At 47.9% G+C, this 17,902-nt stretch overlaps 1 protein-coding gene across 1 annotated transcript in view; it reads right to left on the bottom strand.

Moving 5' to 3' along the window:
• YWHAG (tyrosine 3-monooxygenase/tryptophan 5-monooxygenase activation protein gamma) overlaps positions 1–6,275 on the bottom strand; it is a 30,231-nt gene extending 23,956 nt beyond the window's left edge. Inside the window, exon 1 of the mRNA XM_012759202.2 lies at positions 5,966–6,275. Within this exon, the coding sequence (XP_012614656.1) occupies positions 5,966–6,052 (87 nt within the window). The 5' untranslated portion in view covers positions 6,053–6,275. The remainder of the gene's footprint in view (positions 1–5,965) is intronic.
• Positions 6,276–17,902: the final 11,627 nt, after the last annotated feature.

Below are 17,902 nucleotides of genomic sequence, written 5' to 3'. Positions count from 1 at the left end.
TCTACGGCTTCAAAAGAAATCCGCCTTTTCAAAGCCTTCCCCTCAGCTCACTCTGCCAATCCTCACTACTCTGCCACTGCAGCTGCTCTTCACACTCAGCCTGTGGGGGGTGGTAAGTGACTCCTCTTCAGCCACTGTCATTACATGTTCAGCTGGTCACTGCTGTCACTGTCATTTTCCCAGCCTAGACACACCTGTTCAAAACAGAAAGCTGGGTACCTGGGTCTCACTCACTAAGACTGGCTTTAGAGCTCACCAAAGATGAAGATGACCAATTACTTTATTTGGGATTTTATTTTTAATGTCATGTTAAAAACCTACATTTCTATGAACACTCCAATTACTTTATTTGGGATTTTATTTTTAATGTCATATTAAAAACCTGCATTTCTAGGCCGGGCGCGGTGGCTCAAGCCAGTAATCCTAGCACTCTGGGAGGCCGAGGCGGGCGGATTGCTCGAGGTCAGGAGTTCGAAACCAGCCTGAGCAAGAGCAAGACCCCATCTCTACTATAAATAGAAAGAAATTAATTGGCCAACTAATATATATATATATAAAATTAGCCGGGCATGGTGGCGCATGCCTGTAGTCCCAGCTACTCGGGAGGCTGAGACAGAAGGATTGCTTGAGCCCAGGAGTTTGAGGTTGCTGTGAGCTAGGCTGACGCCACGGCACTCACTCTAGCCTGTGCAACAAAGTGAGACTCTGTCTCAAAAAAAAAAAAAAACAAAACAAAAAAACCTGCATTTCTATGAACACTTTCTTTTCTACTTACCTATTCACAACCAAACTTTTTTTTTTTTTTTGAGACAGAGTCTCACTTTGTTGCCCAGGCTAGAGTGAGTACCATGGTGTCAGCCTAGCTCACAGCAACCTCAAACTCCTGGGCTCAAGCAATCCTACTGCCTCAGCCTCCCAAGTCGCTGGGCTTACAGGCATGCACCACCATGTCAGGCTAATTTTTTCTATATATATTAGTTGGCCAATTAATTTCTTTCTATTTACAGCAGAGACAGGATCTCACTCTCGCTCAGGCTGGTTTAGAACTCCTGACCTCGAGCAATCAGCCCACCTCGGCCTTCCAGAGTGCTAGGATTACAGGCATGAGCCACTGCACCTGGCCGCAACCAAACTTAATGTATCTCTTTCTGCGAGATATACCCTCTTTACAAATGAAATGGTGATGCCAATTTGGCTTAGACTTCACCAGGTCTCTGAAAAGAAAAAAAGACTCATGCAAATGGTCTCTAAGATTTATAATATTTATTGTTTCTACAAAATCATGGTGATCAAACCAATTATTTAATTAATTATATTCAAATTAAAGCTTTCTTTGGGGAACTTTTATTTTTATCACTTTTCATGTAACTAGTTTTCTACCACTCAAATGTATAAATTAATTTAGTAAAATAACAAAAATTCCAAGATTTCTACAAATACCAATTTAAAGATAATATGGGTTGGTGGTTAATCACATAGGCTGGAATACCTGGTAAAGCAATACAAAATAGTTTTAAAAAGGCAAAAGAGAAGATAGTGGTTTATTAAATTAAAAGTGATTTTTCCCTTTGACTATTAAACATATAAAGCAGTCCTTGCTTCTTCTTTTCCATGTTTCATGGAATCTGGTAGGAAAACAGAAATAATCCTTGCCAGATAAAAGGTTAGGGCTGGTGATATTGGAGGTGAGAAGAAGGGAGGAAGGCAACTCTCATTCAATTTCTATTCACCTCTTGACAACAATGGATTTAGTATCTTATACACTGGTGTCCCATCAGTTTAGACTACCATGCTGGAATAGCTCACCCCTCTCAGGACTATATAGCGTTCATCAGAGCACTACCACCACAATGGAGGCACATCATTTATAATAAAGTCAGCCTTGGGGTTGAAAATGAGTCATGAGAACACCAGCAAAATTTCCATCATCTGCAAACAATTAATGGTTTGCTCAGACATCAATTATTCTTATTTATCTGGATGAACATCATATGGCTTTTAAGTTCTATAACTTTTTAAATGGAAATACAAAGCAAAGTTAGCTAAAGCTAAGGCCCTTCTTTCAGTTTACGCTAAAAACATTGAGATGTTAGAAAACAAAGACAAAGGGATAAACAATTATCACTGGCTGTGAGCTGTTGTGGGCACTTCATTATTGACACATTCCTGAATCTGTAATCATGTTTTTAAATCCAGCCAGCAGTCGGGTGCAGTGGTTCAGACTGGGTGCAGTGGTTCAGAGCTGGCTCACGCCTGTAATCCTAGCACTCTGGGAGGCCAAGGCAGGCAGATTGCTCGAGGTCATGAGTTCGAAACCAGCCTGAGCAAGAGCAAGACCCATCTCTACTATAAATAGAAATTAATTGGCCAACTAATATATATAGAAAAAATTAGCTGGGCATGGTGGTACATGCCTGTAGTCCCAGCAACTTGGGAGGCTGAGGCAGAAGGATCACTTGAGCCCAGGAGTTTGAGGTTGCTGTGAGCTAGGCTGACGCCACAGCACTCACTCTAGCCTGGACAAAGTGAGACTCTGTCTCAAAAAATTAAAAAAAAAAAAAAAAATCCAGCCAGCCATAATAGTCCAGACCAGCGTCACTTTTTAAAAATACCATTTTTTCATTTTTTGAACTACATAGAGGTGATGGCTGCACAACATTATGAGTGTACTAAATGCCACAAGTGTACACTTGAAATTTTATGTTATGTGACTATGTTAAGGTTATGTTATGTGACTTCTACCTCAATAAAAACAAAATCATTTATAATAATTTAGCAATTGGCCTAATAAATAAGGCTTCCCCAAATACTAGAGATAAAATCCCACCCTGGGTGAGCCATTAATCCAGAAGACTCTCATAAGGATGCTCGTTTAGCAACATCTCCTATCTCAATAGAAATCAAAAGACACATGAGATTTCTAAATCAGAAAAAGCACTTAATATTCATTTCAGTTATTTTGAAGGATAACACATACAAAGCAAACTGTTAGCTGTTCTTTCTACCCCAAGGAAGAGAACAATTCAAACCACATGACTTAGAATAATAATGGTTGGCAGAACTCCACCTCTGAAGGGCCTGCAGAGGTGTCATTACTCCATTAGTGATAATGGCTATTGATCTAGCCTCCTGGAAGAGCTAGCAGGAGAAATGGAATATTTAAGATAGTAAGAATTTTAAAGCCTATTGATTTCAGTAGAGAGATTTATATAAAATTACGATAGCTTTTTGCCACCCATGCCCACCCCCACTGACTTAAATTGCTTAACCCAGTAATTTCAACAAATTTAGTAGCCCAGAACCTTTTTCTCCCCCCTGAGGCAAGTACCAGTAGCCTACTTAGAATATTAACTTCTCAAGAGGCTATTAAAAAGCCAAAGGACAAGCCAGTATTGTCTAACAAGTAGGAATCATCTAGGTATTCAATCTCTCCTCAAATGCAAGACTAAACAGTTGTCTTAAAAGACCTAACTTTTCTCTTTCCCCCTTTTCAAAATACTGCACTAATTACAGTTATTTCTCTCCTGGTCACCTACATACAACTATCCCTTTGAATGGATCCCAACAGTGCCATTACTAGGATAATTTCCTTAAATGCAAATAAATTCTATCTCTTATCATCAGGATGATTTCAGCCTTTAGAGTTCACTTGAGCAATAAGACTGAGTTTTTTCTTTGTACTTTCCAAATTCTCCATGATGACTTTCATAAACAAGGGAAGAAATAGTTACCATTTTGGAAAACCAACTGCATTCTTCATTTAATCCACACAACTTTTTCAAGTAGTTACTGTCCCATTTTATAGATGAGGAAAATGAGGGTCAACGGGAAGCCTATTTCTTCAAAGTCACGATAAACAAGTTTGAAAAGGGTTTCTTATTTTACAAACTGTTCTTTTCTCATATTCTATCAAGAAGCAGAAGCATAAATATAGTAAAAGACTACCTTCTGAAATCCTGACCTAAAATGTTTAAAATTTCTATTTTTATTCTATCATTGTCCAACATTTTAAATAAGTGAGATGAAGGTTTAAAAATATTAAAGCATCTTATAAACTTTTGTGACAAAACTAGAAATAGGAAGGTGAAGAAGGCCTATCTAGAGGTCACTGATAGGCATGTCTAAGCGTAAATGAAATTTTTATTTTTTGACCAGCTCTTATCGGAAGGAAGATGAAGTGCTCAACTCCACCTGGCTTATCAGCTAATTTCTGCATTACCTTGGACAAATGCCATTTGCATACTCCCTACCAGCCCTTAGGTGCATTGCAGCCTCTGTGTCATTGTGTGTGACATCACTGAGTTGCTATGGATATAGGTGCGAGGTCACTCGCTTTCCTGTGGAACTAGAAATATGGAAAAATTAGAAGAATCAAAATAACACAAACTAAAGATATTTCCAATATTGATACCTATTAAAAGTGCAACTTACATCATCTGAGAATTAAAATGTAAGACACCAACTGTGGCCACATATTAATACAGCAGTATTCCCAATTTCAGAACCATTTCTCTTAATAAAATAAAAACCTTTTTTGGTTAATGTAAGTGGTTTAAACAGAAAGGCACTATCATCTTTTGAGAACTAGTGAAGTTATTCAAGAATTAATCTGTAATACCTACACTACTTCATTTAAAAGATTTAACATGCAAGGTACACTCCTGCATCCACTTCACACTGGAGATGGATTTTAAAACCTTTGTTACATAAGGCAGGAAGTCAAATATTAAGATCGTCAGAGACATAAATCATTAATTTTTCCACCTTTAACAATGCTAAATATTTCCCCCCTCTAATATTAAAACTGGGTGACAGCCCATTAGATAAACGTAGTGTTAGTGACAAAATGGTGCAACATAAGCAGCAATCTGCATCCCAGACAAAATGCGACAACTGGAGATCAGCATTCTCTTTTCATCAGTATGAGGATGCACTACCTTTTTCAAAAAGCCTCAAGATATATCTAACAAAACAAATTTTTAAAAAAGACTTTTTCCCCTTTAAAATAACTCCTCCCAGCCTCCACCCAGTCTAGGCTCTCTGCAATATGACAAATGCAGAATCTTCTGGAATGACTTGAGACTGCCTCCCACCACCGCTTTGTTTGCAATATCAGATCAGACAGAATATTTTTTTCAACTTATAGGAATTTCAACAGATGCGTGCCTGTATTCAAAAAAGAAACAGCATATGTCACAAATTGAACCAGTCAGCTAAATTCACAACCTTTATTTTAAAGGAAGTGCCTACCCTTTTCAATACAAAAGCATTAGGAAAAATGGAGATGACATGTTGAGATCAATGAAAATGCTAGCGAGACACACGTTCCCCCTTCCTAAAAGCCAGAGGACTTGCTTTGGGGAATGGAGAAAGAGGAGCCTTTTGTTAAGAAAAACGTGAGCAAGGAGGTTTCGATTTTGCACTATTAAGCCCAGGTTTTCAGGAGACTACATTTTTCCCGGGGAGGTTCTAAAGGATCTGTCAGGAGAGACCCTGGAGAAGATTTGGGGGTGGGGGGAGGTGTGGAAAACCGGGAGACCTGCTGAGTGAATGGGAAAGGCGCCGCCCAGACACCAGGGAGAGAAAGAGGAACCGCATCCATGCGGTCCCCCGCCCCCACGCCTAGGCTGGGAGGAGGGGAAGTGGGGCACAAAGGATGAGCACGACCCCCGCTCAAGTCCCCTGTGGACCCGCAGAAGTGGGGGCCAGAGACCCCGCTCCAGAGACCAGCCCAGCAAGATCCCGCCCCAGCGCGAGCCCGCGGAGCGCCTCGCGGAAGCTGGGGAGAGCCCGCGTCACAACCTGGGTCCATATCGCTATCACGACCCTCCCCAGCCCCTCACTGAGAGTGATGGGGCGGCCACCCTGCAGTAGCGACAGACGATTAGCCCCTGGGCCTTCCATGCCAATGTCCGAGTCTCTGGAGGGGCTGGAGCCAAACGGGGGGATGGGAGGAGATACTCACGTTCTTCATGGCCGCGGCCATGTCGTCGTAGCGCTCCGCCTGTTCGGCCAGCCGGGCTTTCTGCACCAGTTGCTCGCGGTCCACCATCTTCGCGGGCTTCGTCGAGCCGGAGGAGGAGACTGGGGCGACCTGAAGGGCTTGGAGGGCGGCTGCGGTGCGGCTGGAGCCCGTGTGCCGGAGGGACCGACTCACGAAGCGAGCTGCTGAAGCGACAGCGGCGGCACAGAGGAGGCGACTGGAGCTGCGACCGCGGGACCGGGCGCAAGGCGGCTGCGGCTGCTGTGCGTGCCGCGGGCGACAACCCCCTGAGGCCCCGCCCACGCCGCGTGACGCGAGCCGGCCCCGCCCACTCGCCCGCGCGCGCCCCGCCCAGGCCCCGCCCGGGACCTGCCGCGGCTTAGACTTCTGCTCCCCAAGGTGGTTCGCCGCCGGCGTCTTCTGAAAGTTTCTTCCGCTTTCCCCAGCGCCCCCCAACACTCCCCTTTCTTCACTTCACCCCCGGCCCTTCGCCCCAGTTTCTCCAGACACTCCTTTGCCCTTCCCCCTCACGCCCCGCCGTGCTAGGCCTCTGTCGCGTGGGCCCCTGGGAGTTGTAGTTCTTCCTTTGGGTGTGCTGACACGTTGAGGAGACCAAGGACAAAGGGGCGGTCAGGACTACAACTCCCAGCAGACATAGCGCGCAGGCGCAGGAAGAATGGGGGTTTCTAATCCGACGGCCGCTGGGGACCCCTGGCGGGGATGAGGGCTGCATCAATCCGGGCGAGTGCTGATTCACGGCCCCGCCCCATATTCTCCGGGAAATTACGAGAGAAGGGGGCAGGGACCTCAGTCCTAGACCCTGTTTCCGAGCTAAAGTAACAGATCATGGTGGGGGGCCGGTTAGGGGAAGGAGAGGAGGCATGTCCACTGTGGAACCAAACTGTCAGGGTGGGGCCCGCCCGCGGAATGGCCGAATTAAGAGGCCAAGCCTTGGGGACTGACAGCTCCTCCACCCACAAAGGTCCAGTTCCCCACCCCACCTTGAGGTTCTTGGGCCTGACTAGGTGAAAATATGGACGGACTAATATCGGCTGGCCATACTGGTTAATCTCTAGAAAGGATGCAGCTGTTTGCAGGCTGACCCTGAAGAGCCCCTTCTTCCTCTCCAGGGTGGGGTGCTAAAGATTTAGTTCAGTTACCAAAAGCCTACCCCTTGCTTAACACTGGGTTGTGCCTAGGGGTCGTTGGTTATCTAACCCTTACTTCCCCACCTGAGACACACATACTGAGGTCATAGTCTTGCATATTCTTGCTCATAGGCTTCCTTGTTAGACATTCCACGTAGCTCACACATCCCGTAGTTTTGACTGCATATTTTATTTATCTCATTTATTCAACAATTATCTATTGAGCACCTGTTATGTTCCAAGCACTCCTCTAAGCAATGAAGTACAGCAGTGAGAAAAACAGACAAAAAGCCCTGCCCAAGAAAATAGGCAAGATAAACCTGTAGAATATGTTAGAAAACGATAAGTGAAAAATAGATTATGAAGTGTGTATAAGAATTTAGAATGGGCCAGGTATAAGCACAGTTCTCAGTAACAGGGGTAGGGAGAATAAAACACACAATAAAAAAGCAACTAGCTGGGGCGGTGGCTTAAGCCTGTAATCCTAGCACTTTAGGAGGCCAAAGTGGGAGGATTGCTCAAGGTCAGGAGTTTGAAACCAGCCTGAGCAAGAGCTAGACCCATCTCTACTAAAAATAGAAAGAAATTAATTGGCCAACTAAAAAATATATATAGAAAAAATTAGCAGGGCATGGTGGCCATGCCTGTAGTCCCAGCTACTCGGGAGGCTGAGGCAGTAGAATCGCTTGAGCCCAGGAGTTGGAGGTTGCTGTGAGCTGGGCTGACACCACAGCACTCTAGCCCAGGCAACAGAGTGAGACTCTGTCTCAAAAAAAAAAAAAAAAAAGAGAAGAAGAACTTAGAATGAAAGAGTTTCTGTGAGGGAATATTCCAGGCTGTATCCTAGATGCTAGAGCAACCCTGTGCTCAAAGAAGTCAGAATGTGTTAAGTGCTGTACATACTTTGTCCAAAGAAATTATTTCAGGATGGATAGGAAGAGGTTCTGAAAAGCTTCTCCAGGGAAGGTGGTAACATTTCCAACCTAATCCTTAAAGGATTGTAGGATCTGAAAGCAGGCAGAAGGCACAGGCAGCAAGACTCAGAGGTAAGTTCCTCCCTGACTTACCTATTCACTTACTTATTTTTTTAGAAGTGAGGTCTTGCTGTATTGCCCAGGCTAGCCTCAAACTCCTGGGCTCAAGTGATCTTCCTGCCTCAGCCTCCCCAGTAGCTGGAGCTACAGGGTGCGTCACCGTGCTAGGCTTCCCTGACATGTCTGTTGATAGGCAGAGAATCTGATTTGTCCCGTGTCTTAGGTGATGGGTAATGGGGGTGGGGACAGACTCAAGGGTTAGAATATGAGAGGCAATGAATGGCAGGCTAAGGAGTGAAGCTGTTATTTTGAAATAAATAGCAAGCTTGAAAGAGATTTTACCAATGGCAGAAAATGATCAGATGTGTGTTTCGTTGTCTTCATCATCACCATTACCACTATACCCGGCACATGGTAAGTATGTAGAATAAATGAAATAAAGAAATGAATGAGGTAAGGAAGGAAGGAATGCACTTCAGGGACTCTGCTCTGGCAGGAGTGTAGGAGATGGACTGAGTGGGGAGAGAGTCTAGAAATAGTTTTCTCCCCCTCCTCCAACATAGGATCTGGCCTGGCCCCTCTTCTCTTACCACACCACCCAGCAAAATGCAATCCTGCTGGTGAATAAACCCTCCCACTTCCTTCTGTCTCTTGTATGAGTGTTCGCCAAGTCATTCCTCTTCCTTTCTCTTCCTCCCTGCAGGGCAGGCCTGAACCACTCTAGCCTGATCATTACAAGTCGTGGGAATGAGCCCTTACAGCCAACCCCTTCTTGTCCACATGTGGATTAAACATGTCAATGATCCAGGGCCAAATGATAAATCTCAGGAACTCTCTCTGACCTCTCCACCTCAGTTCCTTCCCACAACCAGTTTAATGCAATAAAAAAAAAAAAAAAAAGAAGAAGAAGAAGAAGGAAAAGAAAGAAAACAAAAAAGCTCAAGCCAAATCTGTTTGGCAAAAGTAAAGCAGATGCAAAGAAAAGGATGTTCCACAGCCAAACAGGAATGACATCTGCAATCTCCACTTCGAGACTTCCCTCCAATGGTGCAGGGGAGAGCCGGCCCTACTTTCCTTTCCCTTTGGACTGTTTAAAGCTCTAGGCTTATGCTGGAGCTGCCCAGCAGCCTTGGCTGTTTAGAGGGCTGCTTCACAGGCATGACGACATTACACAGAGCAAATGGCTTCAGATCCTGGCTGTCTCCTCCACTGCCTGATAGCGCTGAAAGAAACCCAGAGCAGGGAGGTGGAGAACTAGCATTCTGGCTTCTGCCTGGCTCCCAGCCCTGTGTGCAAGGCCTGCCCCTCTCTGGGTCTCAATTTCCCCGCCTTGAAAACAAGAAATTAAACTAAATGAGCACTAGCTGCCCCACCCAGCTGTGATGAGTCATAGTTCTAGATTTGGCATGTTCTTCTGAAATGGAAGGTACTGGCATTCTTTAGCTGTGGAAACAGGGAGTCTGTGCCTGCAGACTTGGGAGACAGTCAAGGCCCAAAGGTCAAGAGGCTCAGAATCATCCCTGTTTTTTAGACAAGGCAGCCGAGACACAGAGAGGCTGTGTGACCAGCCAAAGGTCACACAGCCAGTGACTGACAGAGCCTGAATACAAACCCAGGCAGACCTTCTGACTCCCAGTAGCAAAGGCGCACTTTCTTGCCCAGGCTGCGAGGATCTAACCTCCTTGGCATCTGCTCAGGAAAGGAAGGCCCTTGCCTTCTGATGCCTGACCTGACACAGGGGAACCCTCCACCCCCTTCTCCAGTGCTAGAGGACATGACCTTTTAAATGCATCCTCTCCAGCTGAGTTGGCAGACAAGCAGGCCAGCCAGGGACATTGTTGTCCTGCTGTTTCTGTGCAGTCGTAAATCACCACAGCCCCATCCCCTGGCTTCTGGCTTCCTCCTGCGGCTGGAAAGCTCCCTGATTAGTGTAGAAGCAGCAGCAGCATCTTCCAAAGCCGACCAGCAATGCTCCCTGCCCTGTCCTCTGGGAACATGTCCCCATCACTGCCCTAGTAGGCTGGCCTGCAGTAGGGGCAGAGAACACTACAGATTGAGAAGCAAAGATGATGGGAAATCTCAATAGTCTGCCTCACCTTTGGATAATCCTGGGCCAGTGGTGGAGGCCTATGCTGGGAGGCAGGATCCACAAGTTGAAGTCCTGACTTTGACATTAATCTTGCCAGGTGACCTTGGGCAAGTCACTTTACCTCTCTGCACCTCAGATTGTACATCCATAAAGTAAAGGCATTGGAAGGATGCTTCTTAAGTTCTTCCAGGCTCTAGCAACAGCCTTTCAATTAACTGCCTTGTCTCAGCATCTTCCCATCCGCCCCAGTGAAAGACCTGAAAGATCTTTCTAAATGTACATCTGATCTCCTCCTTCCCTTGCTTGGGCTGCACCATGCGTGCCACTTCTGTTGCACATGGGGCCAGAGTCCCTACTCTTTAGCCTGGAATTCAAGGCCTCTGCTGAGGGCCCCAGCGTACCTCTCCACCTGCATGTCACACATGGTAACTCAATGTACATTTCCCGACCACACAGTGCCTCTTCTAACCCTGGACCTTTCCAGAAGCTGCTCCTTCTGCTGGAAACTCCTTCTGCTGGAAACTCCTCCTATTCTCACTCCCTTTGGCTGCCACCTGCTCATCTCTCAGGCAGTGTAAGTTGAACTAACTGCTCCCTCCTTGGTCCTTGCAGGCTCTCATACTGTGTGCATCAGAGCAGGGCCTAGACCACCGTATTGCACTTACATGTGTATGAGCCTGTCTTCCTCAGGGTTATACAAATGAATTCCTCAAAGACAGACTCCATCTGAGCCACCTCTAATCTCTGAGCCTAGCATGGAGCAGGTGCTCAGGGAAGTTTTGTTCAATGAAAGAGACTCTCAGCTTTAAGAAAGGAATCACCAGGCCTGGTATAGTGGCTCATGCCTGTAATCCTAGTACTTTAGGAGGCTGAGGAGGGAAGATCGCTTGAGGTTAGGAGTGTGAGACCAGCCTGAATAAGAGTGAGACCCTGTCTCTACAAAAAATAGAATAACTAGCCAGGAGTGATGGCATGCACCTGTAGTCCCAGCTACTGGGGAGGCTGAGGCAGAAGAATCTGGGCTTGAGCCCAGGAGTTTGAGTTTGCAGTGAGCTATGATAATGCCACACACAGCACTCTACCCAGGAAGAAGGGAATCACCCTGGTGATGGTCTTACCTCTTGAGGAAGACTTGAAAGGTTTTGTCCCAAAACAAACATTCATAGCCAAGATGCAGGAAAAACCCAGAAAGGCAGAAATATAGACAATCCGAGGAGCAACTTGGGTCACAGCCAGAAAAAAAATGATCTTGAAGAAGATCCAGACAAAAGATTTTGAAGAAAGGCCTGTTGACATGGGGCTGACAACCCACAGAAATTCTCCGCTCCAATGCACTGGGGCCGACCATTCCTCACCAAACCAGTTTCTCTAATTCTAGGGCTTCACTCTCAGGTCCTGTAAAACTGACTGGGCTAGAGAGAGGGAGAGATTTAAAAGTCTAATACATCTTTGCATTTTAAGTTTTGCATTCTACTGAAAAGAGCCAACTTCAAAATTTACCCCACCAAGAGAATGTGTGTCACCATAAAAACTGGGCCACTGTCTCAAACACAGAGACAAGCCGTAAATTCTCAAGAGGCAGAGGAGTATGGGCTAGAATCTTCTTCTGAAACCCAGCCATGTGAACTTGGGCCAAATGCTTAACCAGTCTGGACCTTAGGTCCCCCACTGAATTGTAAAGAGAAATCTACACCCTGCCCTTTGAATTGGACTGTGGAGTGAATGGTGGTATTCTTTGCCTTGGTAGAAGGGTCTGGAGTGAGTGCTTTGATACTTGGAATTCCAACAGAGGGCAAATGACTCATGAGAGACCCACAGTAATGGGGCTGGTCACAGCCTGCTCATCACATGGGGTAAGCCAGGTGTTTTTTGTTTTTAGAGGACTCCAAGCTGCAGAGAGCCCATCAATTTCAGCTCAGTTCAAGGAAGCATTTTCTCCATCAGCTAGAGCTGTCCGGTGATGGCATGGGATTCAGGGGCCAGGGACCATAGATAAGCAGGGCTGGAAGACCAGCCACTCATAGGTGATGGTGAGCAGTGGTCCTCAGCCTGCCTGTGCATTGCAATCCCCCTCAACACTTGGGGAGAGCTAATGTAGACTAGAGTCCCAGACCCAACCTAGACGTAATAGGTCAGAATCTCCAATGGCAGGGTCTGAGAATCCGTATGTCTTCAAAGCTCTCTGGGGGATTTCTCTACCACCAGTGGATTTCTCCACCACCAGTGGTCTGCTGGGGTGACCACAGAAGGCTTTGGCAACTCTTAAGGAGTCTGGCCTGGGTTGCCCAAAAAGGAAGTGAAGTGGCCATGAGGCCATCTGGGAGCAGGCCGGAGTGGGTGGAGGAGCTGGCATTTTCTGGTGTTGGCCATTCTGCCAAGTCAGCCCAGCACTAATGCTTCAAGAGTGCAAATCCCACTTGGTCATGTAATAGGAACGCTGGTGCTGACACAGCAGGCAGACAAGCACCCAGGCTGCACCAGGGGCAGGACATAGGTACAGACACTCAGCACCAACTCCTTGCTCTATGCCTGGGGACAGGCAGGAGCAAAAGGCACCCTCTCCTCCCCAGTCTTCAGTGACTCAAGGTGACTCAGAAGCATGGAGCCTGCATTGCCTTCTGGTTTCAGAGCCAGCCAGGTGCCCTCCCTGTCTACCTGAAGTTTGGGGTTGGTGACCTAGAAGGGATTGCAGAGAGACTCTTTTTTGTCCAGTAATGGGAATTCCCAATGCAACATCCCAGCTCCTCGTTGTCAGCCCTAGCTAGCATACCCCCGGCCACAGGTGATTTAACATTTCCTGAGGTCCCCCACCATGGTGGGACAGCCCTCACTTTCCCATGTTCCTTTTTCTACCTTATGGTATTAAAAGAAAAAGCATAACCCTTCTTCTCCCCAACAGCATTTGCATATGAGGTCAGACTGCGTAAAGCCCTCTTGTCTGCACATTGGACAGTTCCCAGAAATAGGTTTGCACCAGGTGCTTTTCTCCTCCATAATGCCTGGTGCACGATGGGAATGGGAAGATGGCCAAGGACATGCATGGCCAGGACATGGGGTTCTCAGCTTCTGACACCACCCCCCTTTGAGATATGTGTGCAGAGAGCATAATACAAGGCCTAAAAGCACTTTATGACAAGTGAAGGTTTGGCCTCCAGCCCCAGGGCCACCACCTAGAGGGTGGGCTACATAAAAGGTCACCTTGGGGTCTATCATCAATGCTCTGTCTTCTTTCTCCCAAGTCCTCACCTCAGTCTGTAACACTCATACAGTAAGGAAAGGCCAGTAAGTGAGAAGAAACAGGGCAGCAAGTGTGTTTTCCCCCATGTCCCAGTGGACAGCAGGGAACCACAGTACATATGAGGAATCCAAGGCACCGCAAGGCAAAGTCACCTGTCCAGGCCACACCCCTAGTAAGTGGAGAGACCAGGTCAGAAACCAGGTTCAAGTGTCTCCTTTCCTCATCCCACCTTCCAGAAGCACCACCTCAGTGGAGAGGATTTCTTCTTTGTTGGCCTCTTTCAGAACCAGTGAAGCCCAGCCTGCCTCCCTCCACACAGTGGGGTTTGTATATAACCTCATCTGTGGCAGGATGCAGAGAAAGGTAGGTAGAGGTGGGAGGGGAGAGAGGGAGGAAGTGAGTGACCTGGTTACTCCTGGGAGTGAGAAGGAGTGTGGTCTCTGGGGACAGGGGGTGAGTGAGAGCCAAGGCCCTACCAGAGAAGCTGGAGGGAGAGCAGTTTCCCCGTGAACTGCCTAAGGCCACAGCCATCCACAATAGATTCAAGAGCCTGGGAGGCAGCAGACAGAATACTGGAGACCTGGTTCCACTGATAACTTGCTAAATATCCTTAAACAATTCCTTCTCTTCTTTGGATCTCTGTCCCTTCTTTGCAAAATGAGGAACCAATGATCCATCAGCTCAAAACAAAATGCTTCGGTTAATACTAACACCTTCACATTTTCTTGGCTTTGGTGAAATTATCTGAACTCTAGTCATCCTATGCAGATCAGAAGTGTTCAAGGAGTTGGGTGCATTGGCTCATGCCTGTGATTCCAGCTACTCAGGAGGCTGAGGTGGGAAGATCACTTGAGACCAGGAGTTCAAGACCAGCCTAGGCAACATAGCAAGACCCCATCTCATATAAAGAAAAAAGAAGAGAGAGAGAGAGAGAGAGAGAGAAGAAAGAAAGAAAGAAAGAAAGAAAGAAAGAAAGAAAGAAAGAAAGAAAGAAAGAAAGAAAGAAAGAAAGAAAGAAAGAAAGAAAGAAAGGAAAAGAAAAGAAAGAAAGAGGCCAGGCCCAGTGGCTCACACCTGTAATGACAGCACTCTGGGAAGCCAAGGCAGGAGGATCCCTTGAGGTCTGGAGTTCAAAACCAGTCTGAGCAAGAGCAAGATCTCATCTTTTTTAAAAATGGAAAAAATTAGCTAAGTGACTAAAAATAGGAAAAAATTAGGCGGGCATGGTGGCACATGCCTGTAGTCCCAGCTACTTGAGAGGCTGAGGCAATAGGAACGCTTAAGCACTGGAGTTGGAGGTTGTTGCGAGCTAGGCTGACACATGGCACTCTTGCCCAGGCAACAGAGCAAGACTCTGTCTCAGAAAAAGAAAGAGTAAAGAAGAGAAAGGACTCAATGACATTTTGGGGATTTCCTAGCTATCAGTGACATCATGGGGCTTTCCTAGGTTCTGGGGGGAGGGGAGGGGAGAACAAATAAAAAGCTTCTCAGAAGCACCAAGGTCAGGAACTTGAGGATGGGTTAGATGCTGCCCATCAGATTCTTCAGCCAAGGGGGATTTTAAGCAAAGGAGAGAAGGGGTTAGATTTGCATTCTAGAATGGTCACTCTGGCAGCTTGGGCTGACTTGGCTGTGGGAGGAGAGTGATGTCCAGATGTCTAGGAAATGAGTGGATGGGGACAGTCCCATTCTCTGAGATAGGGCGGGTTTAAGGGAAAGACAAGGGGTTCAGTGTGGGAAGTGCAGAGTGTGAAAGAGTATGCAGGAGAAATGCCCAGGTTGGGGCTGGAAATAGGAACTCGAGTTCTCAGCGGAGGAAGAGTCTTCAGCCCTAGAAGAGTGTAAATGACAGGGGGTGAGCTATTGGTGGGGGGCAGCAAAGGGGCCTAGAAAGAGACCTGGGGAGGCACTGGGGAGGACCTGGGGTCCACGTGTCACAGGGATCATGGGAGGATGTGGCCCACAGCACCCAACCACAGCACCAAGTGCCCCCAGAAAAGCCACACAAGGACAGAAGAAAGGGACTTTTCTTTTTTTTTTTGAGACAGAGTCTCGCTTTGCTGCCCAGGCTAGAGTGAGTGCCATGGCATCAGCCTAGCTCACAGCAACCTCAATCTCCTGGGCTCAAGCGATCCTACTGCCTCAGTCTCCTGAATAGCTGGGACTACAGGCATGTGCCACCATGCCTGGCTAATTTTTTCTATATATATTAGTTGGCCAATTAATTTCTTTCTATTTATAGTAGAGACGGGGTCTCGCTCTTGCTCAGACTGGTTTCAAACTCCTGACCTCGAGCAATTCCACCCGCCTCGGCCTCACAGAGTGCTAGGATTACAGGCGTGAGCCACCGCGCCCAGCCCTGAGTGGGACTTTTCATGCATTGGGGCATCTTTGTTGACCTTGGCAAGTGCATTTTGGAGGGACCAAGTATAGTGGTTCAGGGCAGCAGTGGCAGAGAGGCGAAGAATGAAGATTTGGAGACGACTGTTTTCAACCATCACTTAATGGTCAGATGAAGAAGGGAAGAGCTGATATTGCAGTGGCTCAGGGCAGGCGCAGGAGGAGGGTTTCCTTAGGTCGGAAGAGGCCTAGGGTAGTTTAAAGGCAGGAGCCTGGGAAGAGGGAGGCCGGAGAGAGAGGGGTGAGGTGGAGGGCACAGGTGGGCACTTGTGGCAAGAAAGGGCAGGGGCACTGGAGGAGAGTCCGCTGAGCTGGGAGGTGAGTGGATGGACTTCTGAGCAGAGAGCAGGGAGGTTCCTGGGACCCTGTTTCTCTGACAAGCAGAAGCTGAAGTCATCTGCTGAGTCATGGGAGGAGGAGGGGAACAGGCTGGAGCACAGGCTGGAGCCTTGCAGGAGCCTCCAGAGAGGGTGGGGAAGCGAGCTGGGGAAGGACTGGTCTGTCAAGGACCAGCTGTGCCTGGAGGCCACCTGCCCACCCCTCGGGTTTTCTCCTGTGGCTTTCAGCGGTGTGGGCTCCGTGTGGGCTGGGAGCCAAGAAAGTCAAAGTCAGACCACCCAGAGCAGGCAGTGGTTAGTTATGGCCCAGGGACGAGGGGACAGGGAGCCCAGGATGTCAAAGGAGTGAGTGCCCAGATTGGCTGAGGACCAGGCCAGGGTGGGGAGGGAAGGAAGGAAGGAAGGAAGGACGGAAGAAAGGAAGGAAGGAAGGAAGGAAGGAAGGAAGGAAGGAAGGAAGGAAGGAAGGAAGGAAGGAAGGAAGGAAGGAAGGAGGTGGTCAGGGGCTAGAGGCCTTGGAGACACAGGCAGAGGGGACAGTAGAGCAGGGTGCCAGAGAATGAGGAGAGTGGAGTGTCATGGTTCTGGGAGGTCCCCCAAGATCCACAGACGCCCCTGGGGAGGGAGTGCTGATGTAGACTGGAGCTGAGCCCCAGGTTTGAAGATGTTCACCCTGCAATGCTCTGATGGGGGACACTGTCTGTGTGTGCTGGACTCCCCAGGATGAAGAATGGCCTGGGGAAAGAGGAAAGCTGCAGTCAGGGGTCAAAGGCCTTGGAACCAGGCTGCCTGGGCTAGGTGACAGCTCCCAGACCTGAACCTGAAGAAAGGGGTTTGCCCAAGGTGTCTGGGAGCAGCAGCTTGGCAGGCGGCAGCTGGTCACCTGGGCTTTCACACCTTTCAGTTCTGCCTGGGACAGGGGTCCTGCCACCCTCCTGTGTTGCTCAGTAACTCTGATCTCTGGGTGGCACTTCCACTTCCGTAAGACGGGGACAATTTGGGACTCTTGGGCTTCATAGTGAGGAAAGAGGAAGCCACAACTATGGTACTCTCCTCCCTTGTCATTTTTTCTTATCTACTCACTCATGCAGGTGACTGAGGAGAGGCACTAGGCAGAGCAGGGGCAACTGTGATTCCCAGAGGTTTGGATGTCCTGAGCTTACTTCCGGGACAGGAGAAAGAGCAGGGTGGAAACCCCGAAGCAGACAAAAAACAAAAAGCGGAGATAAGAAAAGGGTGATGGCAGAGAAAGACACACAGTGGTGGAGACATAGCCCCAGAGAGAGACTGAGAGAGAGAGAGAGAGACAAGGACCTGACAGAGGGACAGACAAGGAGACAGATGCTCCAGACAGAGATGGGGAGAGAAAGTGCTGAGCAGCCTGGCCAGGTGCCCAAGACTCATCCCGGAAGCTGCTGGGCTGGGCCCAACCAGCGCAAGATGGATGGCTGCTCTGGGCAGGCTGAGGCCACCAGGCCAGGCAGCTGGGCCATCTCTTCCATCTGCACAAGCTGCTGCAGAAAGTCAGCCCAGTGACCCTGTTTCCCCACAGACAGACTAAGGCACGCACCTAAGGGCTTCCTCAAGGGCAGAATGAGGTCATAGAAGGTGCCGCTTTGGAGGCACAGACCTCAGTTCCGCCTCCCACTAGCTGTAGGTTTGGCAGCCACTG

The sequence above is a fragment of the Microcebus murinus genome, chromosome 19, assembly GCF_040939455.1.
Source record: "Microcebus murinus isolate Inina chromosome 19, M.murinus_Inina_mat1.0, whole genome shotgun sequence".
Taxonomy (NCBI): domain Eukaryota; kingdom Metazoa; phylum Chordata; class Mammalia; order Primates; family Cheirogaleidae; genus Microcebus; species Microcebus murinus.
This window is presented reverse-complemented; position numbering and strand designations above follow the sequence as displayed.